At 38.4% G+C, this 24,359-nt stretch overlaps 1 protein-coding gene across 7 annotated transcripts in view; it reads left to right on the top strand.

Annotated features, from left to right (window-relative positions):
* WDFY2 (WD repeat and FYVE domain containing 2) overlaps positions 1-24,359 on the top strand; it is a 178,886-nt gene that overhangs the window by 98,561 nt on the left and 55,966 nt on the right. For all 7 annotated transcript variants that reach the window (XM_042908923.1, XM_042908724.1, XM_042908787.1 and 4 more), the window contains one exon: positions 22,129-22,183. In XM_042908923.1, coding sequence (XP_042764857.1) covers positions 22,129-22,183 — 55 coding nt within the window. The remainder of the gene's footprint in view (positions 1-22,128; positions 22,184-24,359) is intronic.

The raw sequence follows: 24,359 nt of genomic DNA, 5'->3' as shown, positions 1-24,359 counted from the left end.
TCTTCTACCTAGATATCTGACTCATTTGGTTCACACATCAATGCCCATGGACATAGAATATTCCAGACCTCCTGTTTCCTTCTCAAGTAACTCCTCTCTTGCCTTTTTTTTTTTTAAAGTTTATTTATTTTGAGAGAGACACAGATAGCACAAGTCGGGGAGGGGCGGAGGGAGAGGGAGACAGAGAATCCCAAGCAGGCTTCACACCGTCCGCACAGAGCCTGATGTGGGGCTTGAACTCATGAAACCGTAGGATCATGACCTGAGCCGAAACCAAGAGTCAGACGCATAGCTGACTAATCCACTCAGATGCCCCTTTCCTGCCTTTAGAATTGACTTAAAGCCCCAAACCCATTCTTATGAGAAGCCTGCTATCCTCCAGGGCAGGGTTAAAAGGTTCTTAAGGGTTCTCATAGCACTTAGCTCAAATTTTTACTTTAGTATTTAGTGATACGTACTAGTTTACATGTATGTGTCATGTATATGATTGTGTATCAAATGAAATAACACATAGAGTTCCTGAAAGTGTCTGCTAAATAAGAGACATTTCATAAATGCTAATTTCCTTGTTTTCTTAACCTCCATTGCCTGAGCAACTTGAAGGCAGCAAACATATATGCATGGCCATTTCCAGTACCCAGTAGAGAGTCTCACATAAATTGGAACCTCAGTAGTAGTTTCCAGAGGAAGTTTCCAGTTGTTTTTTTTTTTTAATTTTTTTTTTTAAGGTTTATTTATTTTTGAGAGAGAGAGACAGAGCATGAGCGGGGTAGGGGCGGAGAGAGATGGAGACAGAATCCACAACAGGCTCCAGGCTCTGAGCTGTCAGCACAGAGCCTGATGGAGGCCTCAAACTCACAAGCCATCAGAATATGACCTGAGCTGCAGTAGGACACTTAACTGACTGAGCCACCCAGGCACCCCAAAACCAGTCAGTTTCATCTGTGTTTCACCAGAAGTTCTTGGTCCTTTCCCTTTCATTCTTAAGGTCTAGTAGGCCTTCTAGAAGCCCTTGTTTCCTGTCAGCTCTTTGCTGTGGAGGGAGCCAGTGTACTCTCCTCACTGCCTCAGGTAGGGCTTATTCATAGATCCTGGTAGAGACCACTGTCAGCACACTTTGCCTTCATGCATCAGGGGTGAATATCAGGGGCGGGTGTCCTGGTGGTTGAGGTGTGAACTTTGCTTCCAGAGAAATCTGCATCTGAATCCTAGCTCTAAAGTTTTTTAGCTGGATAATATTGGGCAAGTTGGTTAACTTTACACAGGCCTTAATTTACTCAGTGTAAATTGGGAATATTGATATGTGCCTCTTGGGATTTTTATGAGGATTACAAGAGATCATTTATATAAAAGACTTAATAAATGGTAATTATTACTTTTACAGTAAAAATTCTATTCATTTCCAGAAGAGATGAACTTTAGCTTACTTTTTGATAAGGCTAATAATTTTATTTGAAATTAAAAAGTATGATTTGTTACATAATTATTTGCCATCTAAGTTTAAAGATAAGTTTTTAAAATCATAATTTTTAAACCAGTTTGTTTCTTGTGAGCGCCTTTTTGGGGGCTAGTGAAACTGGGTTGTTTTTTTTTTTTAATATGTAATATTTGCTTTCTGTTTTTGCTTATTACTTTGCTATCTTCATTTTTATTGGTCTGAATAATGTTCAGGTTGAAAATTTGTGAATTTAAATCCAGAAAAAGGTCATTTAACATTTTAGCACAGAGACCATGATTAGAACCAGTTAACTGTGTAAAGCAACACATCACAGTATATACAAATATTGATCCTACGTTGTACACCTGAAACTAATATAATGTTATGTCAGTTACACCTCAGGTTTTAAAAAGAGCAATACATTTTGTGTTTTCCTATTGACCTAGGAAGTAAAACATTGATTAGTCATGAGATTTGAGTTAAAAGTGTATTTGGCATTGATTACAGAAAGTAATAGCTTGGCAATTAGGCTCTCTTTCTTTTTTGACAAATTATTTGGATGTCCAATGATGGTACATATTTTTATTCAAACCTACTGCAGGTAGGCATATTTGCTGCAGCCATTACTAAAAAATATTATACATAGAGCATATTACATATTATGATTTCCACACATTTCAAAAGTATTAATCATGAGCTTAAAATAACATTTTACTTAAAATAACTTAAAATTTCCTTAAAATAACATTTTCTTTTTTTCATTCAATTCTTAAAAAAAAAAAAAACCTATTGAGGGGCACCTGGGTGTCTCAGTCGATTAAGCATCCGACTTCGGCTCAGGTCCCGATCTCGCGGATCGTGAGTTCGCGCCCCGCATTGGGCTCTGTGCTGACAGCTCAGAGCCTGGAGCCTGCTTCAGATTCTGTGTCTCCCTCTCTCTCTGCCCCTCCCCAGCTCACGTGCTCTCTCTCTCCTTCAAAAAATAAACATTAAAAAAAAATTACATTTAAAAAATATCTGTTGAGTCGCTTCTATGTGCCAGCGAGGGTTCTGAGTGTTTGAGATATATTAATGACCACCACCACCCCCACCCTCAGTCCCTCTCCTTGTGTATGTTGCATTTAGTAAACCAAAAATATAATAATTTATGTATGTTAGAAGGGGATAGATGCTATGGGAAAAACAGAGCAGAGTAAGGGGGATTGGGAATGTGAGGGTGAGGTAGAGGAGAGAGGTTGCAGTTTTCAAAAGGCTGGCATGTTAAGCTACCTTGAGAAGGTGTAACTTGAGCAGAGACCTTGAAGGTTGGAGTGGTGAATCATAATGAAATCTGGGAAAAGAATGTTTAAGACGGAAGCACTGGCAGTGGGAAGGCCTTGAGTAAGGGGTGTTTATAATATTAGTACAATTAAATCTTGACTTGATATTTAACAAACAAACAAACAAACAAACAAACGAGGGGCGCTGGGTGGCTCACATCTGACTCTTGATTTCAGCTCATGATCCCAGGGTTGTGGGATCGAGCCCTGCGTCAGGCTCCATCCATGCTGAGAGTGGGACTTGCTTGAGATTCTCTCTCTTTCTTCCTCTGCCTCTCTCCCCTGCCCATGCTCTTTCTCTTTAAAATTAAATAATAAGTAAATAGGCAAGGACTTAAAAAAAAAAAAAAACAAGGCATGTTTGTTTATAAATATTGATTTGCTTTTATACGTTTTTGACAAAAATGCTTGTCTATGGGAGACAAGGTATTAAGAAAACAGAAACTCCATTCCTTTCCACTTAAAATCTATAAGATGAAATAATGTGATCATAGCTTTAATTTAATGCAGACTGTGAACAATAATAGCATGAAAGATCTGCACAGTCTCTTGAATTTCAGCAAATGAAAGGCCCGTTCTGCCTTGTGAACACACACCATTCAACCTTGCCTGGAAGGATAGGTTTAAAATGTGATGGAGTTTGGAGAAAGGGAACCTTTTCCTGGGAAAAGAGAAACCAGCGCAGAAGGGTAGGGAACAAGGTGTGGTGTGGCCCCGTCGAGGACAAAGGTGGTTTACTTGGAGTTGGATTGGAAAGGGCATGGGTTCAAGAGGGACGGTAAGGATCTGATGAGTAAATGTGTAGGAGAAATGGAGTGGAGGGAAGGGGTGGTTGGCAGAGATCAGTCCTAGGCCACGCTCATTTTCAGCCAGTGTTAAGTTAGCCGGTGCTGGGGACGGCTGGTGTCTGCAGGATGGGTGTCCCTGGGTTACCAGTTAGTCCTGCCTCCAGGTGTCACACTCAGGTAATGGAGTAATGACAGGGTCGTTAGTGGTACTTGGTGCTTAACTTTCTTTCATGTTTGTTGTAATGTACTGTTTTGTGGATTCTCTGAAGAACCAGGTGATTTCAGAATTTGCAGTAGAATGTTTTCCTTTGCTCAGAGCAATTCAGTGAGACATTTGCCTGGGTTTCAGTATCCTTTTGAAGAGGCTCTTTGAGGTGTGTGTGAATCAAGAGATCAGTAGATGAAAAAAAAAAAAAGAAAAAACAAGAGAGAGACCCATGTTTTAACCTTGGGCTCTGCAGTCAAGTAAGCCTATGACCTTGGACAAGTCCCTTAGGATCTCAGGACTTCAGTTAATCTAAAGAATGAGTCACTGTGCTAGGCAATCTCTAGGACCCCTTAGAAACTCTAGAATTCCAGGAAATCTGAAACGAAACAACCAAAGATCCAGTAACAACCAAAGATCCAAACGTCTAGCTGCTTTCCTAAGTAGGAACAGTAGTTGCCGGCCTTGACTAGCAGGCTAAATTTCACGACATCACCTATAAAGAGTTTTCAATTCAGCAGGTGGCAGCTTTTTTGTTCAGAATAATTTGGTCAAAATTTCTGAGGCTGTTTTTGTTTAAAAAATAAGTTTGAGCAACTAGGCATTGTGTAAACTGATCTCTCAAGTAATTTGCCATTTAATGTTACAGCTGAACTTTTGTTGTGTAGAGCTGTTAACTGAAAATCTGTGATCTCTGTTCCCCTCCGTGAAGGGTATTGGGGGCTGAGAATACTTTGGCAGCTTTCTTCGTGTAACACATTAGTGTTCTGGCTTCAGGTTTTGGCCTTGAGAGGATATTCCCCATTCGTTGAATAACTTCCAAGAGCGCTTATCCTTAAGGTTCTGAAATTTGCCAGAGGCAGTCTTGAAAGTCATTACATTCAAACCTGTTTATCTTTTTTCTTTTACCTTCTCCCTGCCATTCTTTTGGGAGAGATATTATTGAAACCGACAGTATCTGGTTACTTGCATTCGGTGTTGGAAGACTTGGGGTAGGAAAGCACAAAAATGAGTTACCATCCATGTGAAGAAAGATGGGTACAGGTAAACCAGTAAGCACCCAGGCAAACCTGGAGAGGAAGCAGCCAGCCCTGTGGTTAATGTGTGGAAAAACCTTGAAATGGCCTTTGTGTGTTTTGTGTGTAAACCTGAATTTGAATGAGAGTTGATAGGAAGAATTTGTAGGCCTCGATTTGGTTTTGTTGTAGGTGATATTTTGAATCTAGAGAGGCTAAAAGCTGCTATTATGTGAACCTGAGTTATCTTTTCTCTTGCTTCCATATTGTGACACATGTCAGTCTTCTTAGAAATATGACTCGGGGTTTCTAACAGAGTTTGGAGCTGAAGCTGGGAGTTTGCAGTAGAAGTATTCCTTCCCCACAACTTCTTAAAATACATGTGGTCAGAAGAGATTAGGGTCATTAGGCAATTTGAGAGGAGGATGAAAAGGCACCTACTCTTCTAGTTCCTGGGTAGAGAGGATGTTTCATTCTCCACAATTCTTCCATGTAGCCAGAGAAGCCTCTTTTCATAATTTATCAACAAACAGGAATAATTCTTTGAATTCTGCAGGCAGATTGGCAGAATCTGAAATGAGGTTAGTCAAAACCGAAAGTCAGGTCAGACACTGAAGCAGTCATTCTCAAACTGTGGTCCATGAGGTCAAAGCTATTTTCATAATAATAGTAAGATGCTATTTGCTGGTTTCTCTCTCATTTTCTAGTATGTGTACAGACTGAATGCAAACGCAGGTATGAAGATTCAGCTGTCCTCTGTTAATGAGATTTGCAAAAATGGAAAGCCGTGTCACTCTTCCCACTGAATTTTTTGTTTTGTAAAATATAGATATTTTAGTAAAGAATGTGATTTGTATGAATCTGTCCTATATGTTATTGTTATTTTAAAGAATTAATATTTTAAAATTTTCTCAGTTTTAATTTCTATTTTGGTAAATATCAGTAGATACAACCCATGGAGTCCTTAATAACTTTTAAGAGTCGAGGGAACCAGAGAGTTTGAGAACTGCTAATTTAAATTTTTTTTTTTTCAACGTTTTTAATTTATTTTTGGGACAGAGAGAGACAGAGCATGAACGGGGGAGGGGCAGAGAGAGAGGGAGACACAGAATCGGAAACAGGCTCCAGGCTCCGAGCCATCAGCCCAGAGCCTGACGCGGGGCTCGAACTCACGGACCGCGAGATCGTGACCTGGCTGAAGTCGGACGCTCAACCAACTGCGCCACCCAGGCGCCCCGAGAACTGCTAATTTAAACAAAAGGATGACAAGGAAGTACATATTTCAAGTCACTGATTGCTAAAGTATGGAGACAGTCATAAGTAAGAACATAAGAATCTTTGGGGGTCACAGCATCATCCTTATGGGATTTCAGGTTTTGTGATCTTGCGTGTGAAGGAAAAATAAAGCAAGTCCGGAGAGAGCATGAGACATATTGGTAGAGAGAAGCCAAATGAGACCGCCGTGGGTAAGATGGAGACTCCTTCGTCCGCACCCCATGGACTAATGACCTCCTTCCTTTCATAGATGGGAAAGAACAGCCAGAAACCGTGGGAAGAGCCGGCATCTTGACCTTTTGCCTTCTATAAACAATTAGGAAATGAGGTTTTTCCTCCCTCCCCCACCCCATTTAAATATTTGAGCCGAAGTCACTACTTTCCTGGAATTTCTTTTCAAAATTCTAAATTTCTCAATAATTTCAAAACCCTGCAATTTTATAGTATGAAAATGGCCTTCAAAATAGGATCAGCTTCTGTAAAATTAAGTTGATTTTGTCTGTCATTGTGGGTTTTCTTTGTTACATGTCCCACCTGATTGCAGAAAGTTTTCATGGAGGCTTGCAAGAATATACATAATAAACTAAAAGTGAAAGTGAAAATAAAAACTGGAATCAAGAGCAGAGAATATATCTTTGTGTGTGTGTGTGTGTGTGTGTGTGCGCGCACGCGCGCACCGAAATGTGGAGATAGCCATAAGTGAGAGACACAGAATCTTGGAGTGTGTGTGTTTTACATGTCGTGGTCATGTGAAGATGGGCCAGGTAAATATGTCATACATGGTGCCTGCCTATGCTCAACCTCTCCTGCGGTGAAGGAACGGTCCCGTGTGGGCCCTCGTGAAAAGATGGAGGTGGCCATGTTTCACAGCCCGTGACCCCATTTTCTTTTAGTATTAACTGATGGAACTGAGAGTGGACACTTGGCCCAAAGACCGGGTAGGGGCTTGTGTGGACAGGCTGGGGTCCAAGTGAGAGAAGATATGTAGTCCGCTCAGATTCCTGTCTTGAACTTGAACCTGAAAGTACTAAAAGAGCAAGCCAGTGAGCGGTAAGTGAGGCTGAAAGGTCATGTTCATAGACAGGGGCTTGGAGAGGCCCTGATGGCTCCACGCAAGCTCCAATCATGAGGGAACAGGAGCTGAGTTGTCAGGAGAGGCTGTGAGGTTGAGAAGGACAGTAGATTGCACTTGGAGAAACAAGACACAGAGATACCAGGGGAGAAGCCCTGAGCCTGCAAGAGAGACACAGAGGGTGGCAAGTGCAGCTTTAGTGGCCCGTAGGTTTCCCTTTATGGCCTTGGACTCTGTGCCATAAATCCTCTCTTCTTTGCTGACTTGAGTTTCTGCCAACCAAAAGAGGCTGAATGGAACCTAGAGTAACACATGCATGAAGATGATAAGGGCGAGCACTTGACTTGGATTCTGTGCTACCTGACAGCCGCGGTAAAGAGGAGACATTGTTAATTCTGAAGCTGCACGATAAAAAAGAAGGCAACTTGAAAGGTGGTAGTGGTTTTCTAACACTGAGTTTAAAATCAGTCACCCGTTCTTGTATGAAGGTCCTTAAAAAGTTAAAAATAGACTCACTAAGTGATCCAGCAATCTCCCTTACGAATATATACCCCAAAGAATTCAAAACAGGATCTGCAGGAGACATGTGCACACTTACGTTCATTGCAGCATTATTTACAATAACCAAGTGGTGAAAGCCACCCAGATGTCCATTGAAAGGTGGACGAAGAAAATGTGATACAAACACACAAGGAAATATTATGTAGCCCTAAAAAGGGAGATTCTGTCACATGCTGTATTGGTGAACCTTGAGGACGTTATGCTAAGTGAAATAATCCAGTCACAAAAGAAGTAATACTGTGTTGTTCCGGTCATATGAAATATCTAAGCTATCGCAGAACCAGAAACAAAATCAAAGAAACAAAAACCAGAAGGGTAGTTACCAAGGAAGCCAGGGGTGTGTGGGAGGTGGTGGGGGGAAGTTAGTGTTTAACGGGTGTAAAGTTTTGGTTCTGCAAGATGAAGAAGATTCTAGAGATCTATTCCACAACAATGTGAATATACTTAACACTACTGAACCGTATGCTTTAAAATGATTAAGATGATAAATTTAATGTTACATACTTTTTACCACAACTTAAAAAAATCAGTCACCTTCATGTAAATTGATAATTGAGACTCCTAAGTAATATATTTGACAATATCCTGAACATTTCTAAAGCAGATGCAGAAATAGATTTTATATGGAAATATAAAATGAGAAGTTTACCAATATTGGGCCTTCCAGGAAGGTTTCAGCTTTAAGTCACTTTCTCTTTTTTTCCCATGTTTAGTATTTAATCTTCAGAAGTTACTAAAATTTGTGAGCAACTTGCTTTTTGGGTTTTATAAACTTCATTGCCAGCAGTATGGCAGACTAGATATCTTTTTTACCTTCTGTTTCTTTTTTTTATTAATTTTTTTAAATGTTTATTTATTTTAGGGAGAGGGAGAGTGCACATGTTCCTGGGGAGGAGTGGGGGGAGGGGCAGAGAGGAGGACAGAGAATCTGAAGCGGGCTCTGTGATGAGAGCAGAGAACCTGATGTAGGGCTTGAACTCACAAACCGTGAGATCATGACCTGAGCTGAAGTCAGATGCTTAACCAACTGAGCCACTTGGGTGCACCTCTTTTCTTTTAGTTCTAGTGTAGTTAACATATTGTGTTGCGTTAGTTTCAGGTGTACAAATAGCGATTCAGCAATTCCTTATATTCGTGTTCATCAAGATAAGTGTACTTTTAATCCCTATCACCTATTTCACCCATCCCCCCCACCCACCTCCTCTCTGATAACCATCTGTTTGTTCTCTGTAGTTAGACGTCTGTATTTTGGTTTGTCTTTTTTCCCCCCTTTGTTTTGTTTCTTGTTATATACCCTCTAGATCCATCCATATTGTTTCAAATGGTCAGATTTCATTTTTTTTCGTGGTTGAATAGTATTCCTGTGTGTGTGTGTGTGTGTGTGTGTGTGTGTGTGTGTGTACCATCTCTGTATCCATTTATCTATTGGTGGAGGACTGCTTCCATAATTTGTCTATTGTAAACAATGCCGCAATAAACACAGAGGTGCATATATCCTTTCAAATTAGTGTTTTTGTATTCTTTGGGTAAATATCCAGTAGTGCAATTACTGGATCATAGGGTAGTTCTAATTTTAAGTTTTTGAGGAACCTTCATACTGTCTTCCACGGCGGCTGCCCCAGATTGTATTCCCAAATCAGTCTCTTTTGTGGAGGCAAACGCAGAAAGAAGACACCTGTGCTCCCAACCAGGAATGTTGTATCTCTGTTCATGAAGCTCTTTACCTCCTCTCTTCAGTAATGGTTTTGCATAGACACACACATGAGTACCTCAAAGCTGTCTACTTTGTGATACTTTTACTGGATAGTTAAGGAGATGACATGATTTCTTCTTTTATTCTTACCACATTTGGGCTGAATTAAGAGTTCCTGTTTATTTTTTGTATGACCTCGCTGGTTGGTTTGAGATGTATTTTTTCTGAGAGGAAAACCTATACAGAGACTGTGATTCAGTTTTCTTTATAAAAATTAGATTTATCAAGCATTGAATCAGTTTATATGCTCTGATACACAACAGGCAAAACAAGGAATCAGTAGCTAATAATCTAATTTTAGAATATATTTCTGTTCCCTAAAGTAATGCTGTATATTAAGAAATGAATCATTGGCAAACTTTCAATTAGCAAGAAACTAAAATATTTTATATATTTATATATATATATTTTATATATATATATATATATTATATATATATATATGTAATATATATATCAGCTATGTATAAGGTACCATGGTTCTATGAGTAGAATTTTTTAGAATCTATTTCATTGCACCTTAACACTTCATAGGTGAGCAGGTAGGCCACGCTTTGAAGCTGTGTAGCACTCCTTTACTGTAAACTCGTGCTGAAGGGTTAGGGCAGCTGTGGGAATAGCAGAGGAGCCAAGCTCATTGCCTTCTAGCCTAATTATTATTGATTGCTAAAAAGTTCTTATATTTTGCAGTGGTTGAACATTACTTTGGGGGGGGGGAAGAGAGAAGGAAGGAAGGAAGGAAAGGAGTGAGGGAGGGAAGAAGGGAGGCAGGGAGGTAGGTAGGAAACTGGTTAGGAGATGTACTTGGCCCAGGGTGGGGGCCGCCGCCTTGAAATGTATGTGAAGTTTGGGTATCACTGCAGGGGATGTAGATGCTTTAGTTTCTTCCAGCACGTGGGCCTTACTGTGCCCCTGTCATGCCTGGTACCTTGGGTGGAACCGAAAGCTGCCTCACAGCACCATGGATTATAGTCTGCTGTTCCGTCACTGCCTGCATTTCACAGGAGAATCCAGGGCATCCCTGGGAACTTGTGATATGTAGGAGTCTAAGGATGACTAGAAAACCCACACGTTTCATTTTAGTGAAATGAATGATAAAGTACCGTCTGTTGACCTCTAATTTAGACTGACAAAGAGCTGAGTAATGACTTGACTCAGGTGAGATGACCTCTGTAACCAAACAAGAGCCATGGTATCTACTTGACAGATACATTTTTGTAAGCCAATAGAAAGTAATCACCATTCTTGTGAAACATGTCACAAGAGGGTTGAGAATGGCATGTGTATACACAAGCATGAGCCTTCGTGTACATTCTTTAATGACAGGGCATGCTGGCAACTTTTCTTTGCAGTATGATGTTGCCCAAATAAAGTAATACTACCTTCTGATTGATTCATTATGGAAGACCTGGTTTTCATAGGGATTCAAGGAGATAAGGAGGAGTAGAAAGAAGTTCACAAATGCACAAAGAAGCTTAATAGCATTACTCCGTTGTTACTCTTTGCTCCATCCTCAGCCCAAAGCACTGGCCGTTAGCAACATCCCATAACATTGGAACTTAACCAGTCTTGCCATTTTTTTCCTCTTTCCTTAATTTGACCTGAAACATGCCTTTTTTCCTTTCCTTCTAAAACTTAGGAGTAGAATGGTGCTTCACTCTGCCTTTGGAGTTATGACTGTGCTAAACGTCCCATTTAACCAAGTACTCTATCCTATATTGATCGCCTCACTATAACTACCACAAATCAAGAATTTTAGTGGATCCACAGTGTGTCTTCAAGAACTGTGATATCACTATTTTTCAGTGTTAATCCAAAACCACCACCTATGAATCTGTCTTTTTTCACTCAGAGTCTACCAAGTAATGGGAAACAATCCCATTCACAGAAGTTAACAACAGAACTCTTAAAAGTGATCTCAAAAAGAAATAGGAAATTTAGTGAAAGAAAATTATAAAAATTTGCTAATGTACATTAAAAAAGGCTTTTAAAGGTCAGTTCTTCTCTTCCTGAGTTTAGAAGGTTTATTGCAATTCCAATCAGAATTCTTAATGTGATCTTTCTTGTTATATAAAAAGATTATTCTAATGATCATTGAGCTACATTTCTTTTTAAGAAGAGAAATTAGGAGACACATAGCCTCTATGTTAACACAGATTTTATATCTGCAGTAATTAAATCATTTTCATTTTGACCCAAGAAGACAATAGGAGGTCAACAGAACAGCGTTAGATAACTCCCAAATGGACCCAATTATATGTAAGAACATTGAATATGGGAAAGAAGACATCACAAGTTAGTCATGGATGGGAGAAGTTATTAAATAAATGGCTTGCTTTTAAGAAAAAGATCGATTTTAATCCTTTTCTCATGTCTTACAAGAAGCTTTGATGTGCAAAGTAAAGCCTTAAAAAAAGAAAAGCAAAAAACTAGAAGTAAATAGAGTAGACATTTATAAACAGTCTCTATCAGGAAGAATGTGTAAGCGTAAAACAATGCAAGTCACAAAGGCAAATATAACACTTGCATAAAATTCAAAATTTCTTGGTGTAAAAAAAAGATAGATGCAATTTCAATGAAAATAATAAATTGTTGCTTAAAATATGACCAGAAGGATAATATCTTCAATCAATGAGAAGCATATACAAATAGATAAGAAAAGCACTAAAATTCTATAAATAGCAGAAAAGTCATAAAAGGAAATACTAAGGGCTAATAGACATTTTAATCTGTGAAATTTTTTAAAATTTATTTTTACCTACATAACATTGACTTTATTATATACATGTCAGCCAGCATTGAATAAAATAGGCTGTCTTGTGCATTGATAGAGGGGACATAAACAGGCATTAACTATTTAGAAAAAGTATTGATCATATGTAATAGAGCTTGAGAAGTATCTGTACTTTTATATCAGTAACTCTGTTTCTAGAAAATCATCCAAAGAAAATAAGCATAAAAAAAGATTATTTATTATTATAAACAGCATTATAAACAATCTTTTTTTATGCTTATTTTCTTTGGATGGTTTCTTTGGATGGTTTATAATAAAAACATTGGTGTCTTAGAAATGTAATAGGGATTAATTAGATAACATCTTATATGTAGCCTTCCATTGGAATATTAAGTAGCCATTAAACATGTATTTTCAAAAAATATTTGATGTTCATGTGATAATGTTAAAAAGGAGAGCTATAAAACAGCATCAGTGGTATACTGTTCCAATTTAATGTGTTGTTATGTATATAAGAGAAAAGATGGAAAAGCAAAATCATCAAAATATTAACAGTAATTAGCACTGTTCGACAGAACTATAGACTTAATTTTCCTTCCTGATAGTATTCCATTTAAAAATTTTATCTGTATCATATTACTTTTATAATCAGAATAATAAACATTTAAAATGAAGCACATTTCTAAAAATAAAAAGTACATTTCTTTAATACATCTATTTCTGAATGTGAAATTCAAGTAGGCAAAAAAAAAATGAAACTATAGAATATTTGAAAACTATCATCGGGGCGCCTGGGTGGCTCAGTCGGTTGAGCGTCCGACTTCAGCTCAGGTCACGATCTCGCGGTCCGTGAGTTCGAGCCCTGCGTCGGGCTCTGGGCTGGTGGCTCAGAGCCTGGAGCCTGCTTCCGATTCTGTGTCTCCCTCTCTCTCTGCCTCTCCCCCATTCATGCTCTGTCTCTCTCTGTCTCAAAAATAAATAAAGGTTAAAAAAAAAAAATTAAATAAATAAATAAATAAATAAAAAGAAAACTATCATCATTTCATTGAATAGGTATACAAGTAGATCTAGAACTTTGGATAAGCTGCATTTTTTTCTAGGATGCCTGGGTGGCTCAGTTGGTTAGGCACCTGACTTCGGCTCATGATCTCACTGTTTGTGGATTCAAGCCCTGCATCAGGCTCTGTGCTACCAGCTCAGACCCTGGAGTCTGCTTCAGATTCTGTCTCCTTCTCTCTCTGTCCCTCTGCCCCCCACCCCCCAGGAAAAAAAAAAAAAAAAAAAAAAAAAAACATTGGAAAAAAGTTGCATTTTTTCTTATATCTACAGAACATTTACAGAATATCTTGATGAAAAGGAAAATCTTAGTAAATTCTGAAAAGTAAAGATACTATGTTTTCTGAATATAAACCAATAAAGCTAGAAAGTAGCAACAAAAAGATAGCCATAAATATAACTGCTTATTAAGTAAGCATTTTTTCTAAGTAATTTATTCATTTAAAGAGGAAGTAAACATATAAACAATATATTCCTGAAATACATAAAATGCAAAAATTGCTTTAAATGAGAACCACTTTATATATAAACTTATGGAATACAGTCAAATCTGCATTAGAGAATTTTACCTTAAAATATTATTACTTTAAAATAAAAATTTACACATGTGAACCTAAGCATTTAACTTAAGTTATCCAAAAGTGATAAAATAAACCAAAAGAAGGTTGGAAGAGAGAATTCTAAAAATGAGTCCTGAAATTAAAGATGGAGAAAACAAAAGGATAGTAAATGAAGCCAAAAGCTGGGTTTTATTTTTATTTTTATTTTATTTAAACAATTTTTTAACATTTATTTATTATTGAGAGACAGAGACAGAGCATGAGTATGGGAGGGGCAGAGAGAGGAGGAGACACAGAATTTGAAGCAGGCTCCAGGCTCTGAGCTGTCAGAACAGAGCCCAATGTGGGGCTCAAACCCACCAACTGCGAGATCATGACCTGAGCTGAAGTCGGACGCCCAACTGACTGAGCCACCCAAGCACCCCAAAAGCTGGGTTTTAGAAAGTACTGATAAAATAGATAAATTTCTTGGCACATCTCATTAAAGAAAACAAGAAATAAAAAGTATATATAATTTGGAGCATGAAGAAAGAGATGTAACATTTTGTGTATATATATATATATGGCCACTTAGTTCTGCCATAATGCAATGTGCGTTTTTAAAAATCACTGTACTGTATAGAATTGCAATAAAAGCCATAAAAGTCTTAGGGAAAATGAATTTAGGAACACAATACTCAAAAACATTGTTTAAAAAGAAAAAAAACACAACTTAGTGATACATAAAAAATAAAGATGGGACACTCGTAAAAATGTAGCATAGTTTTAGACGTGCTAAATGAGGGAATACATAAACATTACGATAACTGTGGTACTTTATCTTGAAAAAGCCCTGAAGTTTTGTGGAAGTGTGCCTCGGAAGGATTGCAGCTTGTGACTTATTTGAAGTGGTAGGCGGAGGTTATCTGAAGTCAGAAGGCCAAGTTTTAACACCAGATGTAGATAGATGTGGCTCTCAAGGGTTGGTACACTGAAGTAGCAGGTAGATGTTGGAGATCTGTGTGTCTCTGTTTTATGTATTCATACATAGCTTGGTTCAGTTTTTTGGGCTCATCTAGTGTTTCTGGACAAAATTTTGCAAAAGTGACATGAAATTTGAGCTATGCTCAAATTGTTTCCCTAATTTACCAGTCGTGTTGAAACAAACTAACGTTTGTAGTAGAACTGCTTTTCTATGAAAGAGGGTTAAAAAAGCATCAGAGGACAATGTTATATTAGTTCCATGGTAATATATTTGAACTCTTCAAGGAAGTGGATGATTTTTTAATAAAATATAAATTAATAAATTTGACCCGAAGAGAGATAAGAAAGCTTATGAGACCCATAACTGTACGAGAAAATAGGAAAGTTATTAAAGAGCTGCTATTAAAAAAAAGAACCAGACATTCAGTATTTTATAGCAAAATTCTCTCTAGTTCTTCTATTAAGTTATTCAATATATTCCAGAAGTTTTTTTAATTTTTTTACTGTTTATTTATTTTTGAGAGAGAGAGTGTGTGAGCAGGAGAGGGGCAGAGAGGAAGGGAGACAGGCTTCATTCAGACTCTGAGCTGTCAGCACAGAGACTCACACGGGGCTCGAACCCACAAACCGTAAGATCATGACTTGAGCCAAAGTCGGATGCTTAACCTACTGAGCCACCCAGGTACCCCAGAAGTTTTTTGGTTTTGTTTTTTAAGGGAAGACTCCTTAATTCATTTCACAAAGGTAGCATTTATTTATTTTATCTAACTCTCATAGAGTACTTACTATATGCCGGGCACTGCTTTAAATGCTTTATAAATATTAACCAAATCCTCACTACAGTCTTATGACTCTCCTTATTACTGTTAAAGAGGTCCTGAGCGGCTTGTCCAAGATCATATAACTAGTACGTGTTTTAGCCAGGATTCAAACCAGACAGTTTGCCTCCAATACCCAAGCTCTTAACCTAACCACTGTGCTTTGCTGTCTTTAAATGAAAACCTAAGGAAAATAGCTGTCTGTTTCCTCAGCAGCTTTCTGAGTTGTATGAAGCACAGCACTTACATCTGTCTTCCCCAGTGGCTCTTAAAAAGGCTAGATAGTGTAATATTCCAGAAAAGGAGGGGAAGCTAAGTTATGATCAAAATTTAAAGCAGGGGAGAAGAGAGCTGGCAGATAAATTCCCTCTCCATCCCTTCCTCCAACAGATTCCTCCAGCATATAAGCCTGATGTTTAAACTCTGCCAGAGACTCCCTGTATGCTAGAGGACCAACTGGGCCTCTTCATGAAACGTGGGCCAGCTTGGTGACGGACCACCTAACTTTCTCTGCTTCTCTTTGCTTTTCCTTCACTCACGCTGCTGATATTGCACCTGCAAATAAAGCAGTAGCTCTTAAGTTTTGCCTCACGTCCTCCTTTTTAAGAAACTAAGCTGTGGTAGGATTTAAGGAGGAAATTCACAGAACAAGAAATGAATATGGCAAATAAACATATAAAAAGTACTCTAGCTCATAAGCAGTTAGGACAATGCATATTAAACCATAGTGAGTTATATTTTTTTGGACATCAATTTGGCAAAAAATGGAAAAGATGAGTAATATCCACTGCTGATTACGTATGGGGAAATAGGCTATCGTATGAGGGTCAGATGGCAGGGAACTGAAATGCTGCATACTTCCGGAAAGTGAGATCTGGCAGAGTTTATTAAATTATTAAATGTTTATGGGGCGCCTGCATGGCTCAGTCGGTTGAGCGTCCGACTTCAGCTCAGGTCATGATCTCACAGCTTGTGAGTTCGAGCCCCGTGTCAGGCTCTGTGCTGACAGCTCGGAGCCTGGATCCTGCTTCAGATTCTGTGTCTCCCTCTCTTTCTGCTCCAGCCCACTTGGATTCTGTCTCTGTCTCTCTCAAAAATAAATAAACGTTAAAAAAATTAAAAAAATATATTAAGTGTTTATAATCTTTGAGCCAGCAATCTTTTCAACATGTACATTAATTCATATGTTTATACATGCAAAGGCATTTCTTGCTGTATTGTTACAATAGTAATATATAGAAGACAAATAGAATGTCCATTTAACAGGGAGTACATGAATAAAGTATGGCGTATTCATGTTTTGGAGTACTAGACAGCCACCAGAAAGAATAAATTAGAACCATGTGTTTTGCCCTGGAAAGATAGCTCTGATGTATTATAAACGAAAACAGCAAATTGTAAAGTAATGTCTATTGTGTGACCCTATGTTTGTGCAATAAAACAAACAAAAAGCCCTATATGTATATGTATTTACATGTGTTGACATAAAGGTAAAAGAGAAAGAAAGATGTAAAAGGAGATACCAGACTATTAACTCTGGTTTCCTTAAAGGGATGAGATAGAAGGTGGAGATAATTGCTGACTTTTTACTTATACATAACAGAGTTGTTTGATCTGTTACAGTGAACATTAAAAACAATTAGGTATGGGGAGAAATCAGAAGCTTTCCCACTAAAATCAGGTTTAAGGCAAGGATGACCCCCTCACCATTCTTTTTCAATGTTGTACTGGAAGTTCTAGCTGATGCAGTAAGATAAGAAAAAGAAAATAAAAGATATACTGATTGGGAAGAAAAAAAATAAAACTCTTTGTAGATGGCGTGATTGCCTATGTAGAAAAATCTAAGAAATGTTGACAAAAAAATTGACCAAAAAACCTCCTGGAACTAATAAACAATTATATTAAAGCTGCAGGATGCAAAGTTAATATATGAAGGTCATTTGTTTATTGTATGCCGGTAATGAACAATGAGGGTCTTGGAATGGAATTTGAAATTAAAAACAGTACCATTTGCATTAGCGCCCCCCAAAATGAAATACTTTGGTATACATCTAACAAAATATGTACAAGGTCTATATGGGGTGAACCACAAAACTCTGATGAGTAAAATTTTTAAAAAACTGAAATAAATGGAGGGAGATCCATGTTTGCAGATAGGAAGACTCAATATTGTCAAGATGTCAGTTCTTCCCAACTTGATCCATCCATTCAGTGCAGTGCCAACCAAAATCCCAACAAGTTATTTTATAGATATCGACAAACGGATTCTAAAGTTTATATGGAGAGGAAAAAGACCCAGAATAGCCAGCACGATATTGGAGAAGAACAAAGTTGGGGGATTGACACTGCCTATCTTTAAGACTTACTGTACAGCTATAGTAATCAAGATAGTCAGTGTGGGTGGAAGGGCAGACAAATAGGTCAGTGGAGCAGAATAAAGATCTCAGAAATAGACCCTCATAAATAAAGTCAACTGAGGAGCAAAGGCAATACAATGGAGAAAAAAAGTATAGTCTTTTCAACAAATCTTGCTGGAACAACTGGATATCCACGTGTGAAAAACAGATAGAGACACAGACCTTATACCCTTTACAAAAACTAACTCAGAATAGATCACAGACCCTAAATGCAAAATGCAAAACCGTAAAACTCCTGGAAGGTAACATAGGAGAAAGTTCAGAAGACTTTGAGTTTGGTGATGACTTTTTTTTTTTTTTTAATGTTTATTTATTTTTGAGAGAGACAGACAGAATGTGAGCAGGCATGGGCAGAGAGAGATGGAGACACAGAATCTGAAGCAGGCTCCAGCCTCTGAGCTGTCAGTACAGAGCCTGATGCGAGGCTCTAACCCACGAGCTGTGAGATCATGACCTGAGTTGAAGTCAGACACTCAACTGACTGAGCCACCCAGGCGCCCCTGGTGATGACTTTTCAGGTATTATGCCTTAGGTATGATCCATGAAAGCAAGAATTGATAAACTATGCTTCATTAAAATGAAACATTTCTTCGCTGCAAAACACACTGCCAAGGGAATAAAAAGACAAGCCACAGAATGGGAGAAAATATTTGCAGAAGATATATTTGATAAAAGGAGTTATCCAAAATATATGAAGAACTAAAACTCAACAATAAGAGATGAACAATGAGCCAAAGACCTTAATGGACACCTCAGCAAAGAAGATCTACAGATGGCAAGGCATATGAAAGATGCTCCACTTCCTGTGTCATCAGAGAAAGGCAAATTAAAATTAGATACCACCACAGCTGTTGGAGCGGCCACAATCCAGAGCTCTGATAGCACCAAATGATTCCAACGATGTGGAACAGCAGGAGCTCTCCTGCATCGCTAATGGAAATGCACAATGGTACAGCCTCTTGGGAAAACAGTTTGGTCGTTCTTCTAAAACTAAACACACTCTTACCATACAGCCCAGCAATCCTTACTATTTATCCAAAGGGATGGAAGACTTACGTCCACACAAAAACCTGCACACAGATGTATATAGCAGCTTTATCGATGATTAACAAAATTTAGAGGCAACCAACATGTCCTTCTGTACATGAAAGGATAAATAAACTGTGGTACAGCCAGTCAATGGAAGATTATTCAGGGCTAGAAAGAAATGAGCTATCAGGCCATAAAAACACATGGAGGAAACTTAAGTGCATGCTGCTCAGTAAAAGAAACCAATTTGAAAAGGCTGCATACTGTATGATTCAAAGTGTATGACAGTCTGGAAAGGATGAATCTTTGGAGACCGTGAAAAGATCAGTGATGCCAGGGATTGGGTGGGAAGAGAAAAGATGAATAGGCAGAGCACCGGGGATTTTTAGGGCAGTGGAAATAACTCAGCATGACACTAAAATAGTGGACACATGTCAGTATACATTTATCAAAGATCACAGGATTTACAATACTAGGAGTGAACCCTACGGCAAGGTTCACTGTGGACTTTGGGTGGTGATAATGATGTGTCAATATAGATTCATCAGTTATCATAAATGTACCACTCTGGTGTGGGATGTTAATGGGGGAGATTATTTGGAGGGGAGCAGGGAGTATGTGAGAAATGTCCGTACCTTCCTCTCAATTTTGCTATGAATTTACAAACGCTCTGAAAAAAGTAAGGATCTGAGAAAAAAATTAGGATGATAGATATGTGGTCAGTTGAATGTAAAGAGGGGAAAATAGAAGGATGGATAAAACATTTTTTTAAATGTGTACATTGTTGATCTACTGAGCTCTGGTTGGGCAAACCTAAGAAAATAATCTAAGCCACAGCCATACTTGCATATTATATTGTTAGTGAGTGTTAATAGATAAAATCTTTTAAAAAGTCAATTTGACGGGGTGTCTGGGTGGCTGTCAGTTGAGCCTCCAATTCTTGATTTTGGTCCAAATCATGATCCCAGAGTTGTAGGATGGAGCCCCATGTAGGGCTCCATGCTGAACATGGAGCCTGTTTAAGATTCTCTCTCGGGGCTCCTGGGCGGCTCAGTCAGTTAGGCGTCCAACTTTGGCTTAGGTCATGATCTCACAGTTGGTGGGTTCGAGCCCCGTGTCAGGCTCTGTGCTGACAGCTCAGAGCCTGGAGCCTGGTTCAGATTCTGTGTCTCCCTCTCTCTCTGCCCCTCCTGCACTCACACTCTTTCTCTCTCTCTCAAAAATAAACATTAAAAAAATAAAATAGGCTGTTTCTTTGATCAAAAAAAAAAAAAAAAAAGAATGAAAGAAGGCTGACAAAATCTCGCCAATTTTCTCCACGATTGTGTGTTGCTATTTTCATAAGAAAAACAAATGAACAAAAAATTAAGTTTACTGGCAATTGTAAAAATTGTAAAAAAAAAAAATTTAAGTGAACTGGTAATTGTGTTGTGTAAGCTAATTCTAATATGTTGATTCTAAATACAGATCTGCATCAAGTGGGTTTCATTTTATATCGTGCCTTGTTGCGAAAGGAATGGAGTTACCTTTGGCTCAAACCGGAGAACCATTTCAGTATAATCAAAGTAACACATGAGCTCTATGAACTTAGTAAACACTTGCCTAGATCATGATGGTCTTTAATAAATCTATTTAGTGTGTGTGTGAGGAAACTTGGGGCCCTCTAAAGCGGGAGGCTCAGGAGCAAGCTACTCTTGGTTGTGATGGAGGGCGGTTAAGAATTGCTGTGTAGACGTGTACCCACCTTCCTTACCCCCACCGTTAGCCTCTCACGGGAGAATGACTTTACTACTTAGCCTCCTCTCTTCCATTGTGAGTCTGACTCTTCAGAAATGAGAAATGAGTAGAGTGCTACTTCTTGAAGGAATAACTGATAGGAATTAAAAAGTGACAAGTTGAATAATGTTTTTACTTAGAAAATCATGGTGAAGAAAATCCATTTTGTAGCTAAACTTCTTAAGGAGGGATAGGGTAGAAAAGTGAACACACAAAGGAATTTTGATACGTCCTGTATTCTGTCATATCTGTCACCTCATGCTTACCTTTGTGGCATCTCTCACAAAGACAATAAAATAATATTTTCTTCTAAAAAGTTACACTGTATCAACTCAGTAAATACCCAGATAGCAATTAAGGAGTTTATACATCTGTCCGCCCACACACCTTTCTTTAAGTCATCAAGAGAAGATTCTGGAATCCTCCAAATGTTTTGAACAGATTCATTGTTCTGTTTCTAAGCTCAGACGAAGGCATCAATTTATTATTCTTTGCAGCTTTCCTTATGTTTGACAACTTACTCTTTAAGAGTATATGGGTATTTGCATTTGAAAGACTCAAAACCTGGCTGAGGCTTATAAACACTTGATTAGTTTCTACATATAGGTCATTGTATATGTAGATGCTTAGGTGAAGTGTACACACACACACACACACACACACACACTCACCCACTTGTGTTTTAGGTGTCCTCACAAAGAGTGTATTCAGTGTGTTGTATAGAAACTATTTTTGAGTAAATTGATCTCCAGATTAATCTCATCAGATTGGGGAGATGCCTTTCACGTATCTGTTTGATGGATATTTATTGATTTCTTAATGCACCAAGACACTGTGCCATGTACCATAGGGATATGGGCATGAATCAGATGCAGCCTTGAGAAGCTTGTTGTGAGGAAAAATAAGTTACTGATATTAGAAACAGAATCTTTAAAATACCCGATTTGTCTCTCTAGTACAAGATTGGCATCTCTTTGCTCACTGGCCAGAGCCCTGCAGATCTTCAGCTGTGGCACTATTGAGAAAAAAGTACTTGGAATCAGGGTAATCTTCAAAATTGACTAGTGTCAAGACTCTGAACTTGATCCAGTTTTCTTCTCATACATAAGTAAAAAAAAAAAGAAAAAAAAATGAACTTCAGCATTAAAAGATAACAGTTATAACTACATTGGATCATAATTATGATTGCTACTTTTAAAGGCATACAAAAATGCTGAGTTGATTGGCAAAATACTAATGTTAGATGTAATTCTGTGCTTATGTTTCTTTATACCATCTAGTTTTATCGAAACATAATTATTCCCTTAAAGAATTTCTTTTTGCTTGATATTTTTATTCTCTTTTACAGGAATTTATTTTATCAGAAGATTATAACAAGATGACTCCTGTGAAAAACTATCAAGGTAGGAATGAGAGAGTGGTGTTTTTACCTAGACTTTGAAATGTTTCTTGATGGCTTCACTTTACAATATTCATGGGGAACAAAACAAAGCAATCCTTTGAGGTGAATATTGTCCTAGTCTTTAGGTTCCTCAAAAAATTAAAAATAGATCTACCCTATGACCCAGCAATAGCACTGCTAGGAATTTACCCAAGGGATACAGGAGTGCTGATGCATAGGGGCACTTGTACCCCAATGTTTATAGCAGCACTTGCAACAATAACCAAATTATAGAAAGACCCTAAATGTCCATCAGCTGATGAATGGATAAAGAAATTGTGGTTTATATACACAATGGAATTCTACGTGGCAAGAGAAAGAATGAAATACGGCCTTTTGTAGCAATGTGGATGGAACTGGAGAGTGTTATGCTAAGTGAAATAAGTCATACAGAGAAAGACAGATACCATATGTTTTCACTCTTATGTGGATCCTGAGAAACTTAACAGAAGACCATGGGGGAGGGGAAGGGGAAAAAAAAAGTTAGAGAGGGAGGGGGGCAAACCATAAGAGACTCTTTAAAACACTGAGAATAAACTGAGGGTTGATGGGGGGTGGGAGGGAGGGGAAAGTGGGTGATGGGCATTGAGGAGGGCACCTGTTGGGATGAGCACTGGGTGTTGTATGGAAACCAATCTGACAATAAATTTCATATTAAGAAAGAAGGAAAGGAAGAAAGAAAGAAAGAAAGAAAGAAAGAAAGAAAGAAAGAAAGAAAGAAAGAAAGAAAGAAAGAGAAAGAGAGGCCTAATGAAGTTGAATGACTTGAATGACTTGGCCTATGGTCCTATAGCTGGTAAAGTGCAGAGCCAGACCAGGTCATTGTGATTCCAGAACCCCCAGCCTTTGTCCTTTGTCTCTACTACACCACACTGCTGCAAAGCAGTGCAGCAGCATGGAGAGTGGGGCCAGTGTCAGGAGTGAGCTGTTTCACATGGGACTCATTTCTTTTTTGGCTAAATATTTTTAAAGGCTTAGAGGGTTCATGTTGTCTAAGGGGAAGGAATTATGGTTTTATCGTGTCTTCAACATTGGCAGTATACCATAGGCTATGGCCAGAATATGGATCAGGAGCCATTTTCAGTAATGATTTATTTATCCAGACCAATAGTGTCATGGGATCAGAACATTAGAGGTGGATCTTTTAACACTTAGAGGTTATTTTATCCACACTTCTTGACTTCATTCATCCTGCATGATCATCCAGCCTCTCTTTTGATACCTCCAGAGACATACCTAGCAACCTGTCCTGATTTTATAAAATTCTAAGCGTTAAGTTCCTTATTTCTAGATTTTGAGCCAAAATTCATTTCCCTATGGATTTAGTCTTTAATTTTTTTTCACATAGCACTTACCAAGTATTCACTGAATACCTAATGTGTTCCAGTAACTGAGGATTTTAATAGTGAATAAGACATGTATAGTACCTGCCTACAAGCGTACCCTGGTCCCCTCCTCTCCTCCTTTTATCCCTTCTCTTTTTTAGCCTAAACATTTTGCATTCTCCTTTACATGGCCTGAATTTTTGTTCTTGAAAAAAGTTTTTTAGTTCTCTTGGTCACAGTTGTCTTGGGATATCATATTGTACCTTTGGGACCATTTAAAATGTGACACATTGTGGTAGGCAGCCTTTAAGATGGTTCCTAATGATCCTTGTCTCCTGGTATTCATGCCCTTGAGCATAGACTCCCCTTGAGCGTAGACTGGACCTGAAATATGGCAAATGATAGATATCACTTCTAATATTAGGTGACAAAGAGACTAGTCCTTCTTGCTTGCCTTCTCCTGCTCTTGCTGGTTCTCGTGGAAGCCAGTTGCCATCTTGTGAGCTACTTTGTGGAGAAGTCTATGTGGTAAGGAACTAAGGGAGGCCACATCAACAGCTGGTAAGGAACTGAAGCCTTCAGTTAGTTCAGCAGCCTGTGAGGAACTGAATCCTGTAGACACTTATATGAGAGAGCTTGGAAGCAGGTCCTCCCTCTGTCAGTCTTTCAGATGAGACTGTAGCCCCATCCCATACCTTGATGTTATCCTGTGAGACATGTTTTAGCAGAGGTAGTACCAAGCTAGGCTGCACCAAGATTTCTGATCCACAGAAACTCCGAGATAAGAAATGTCTACTGTGTTAACCCACTAAG

Source organism: Panthera leo, chromosome A1, assembly GCF_018350215.1.
Source record: "Panthera leo isolate Ple1 chromosome A1, P.leo_Ple1_pat1.1, whole genome shotgun sequence".
In the NCBI taxonomy this organism is placed as follows: domain Eukaryota; kingdom Metazoa; phylum Chordata; class Mammalia; order Carnivora; family Felidae; genus Panthera; species Panthera leo.
The sequence above is the reverse complement of the archived record's forward strand: the minus strand, read 5'-3'. Positions and strand labels throughout refer to the sequence as shown.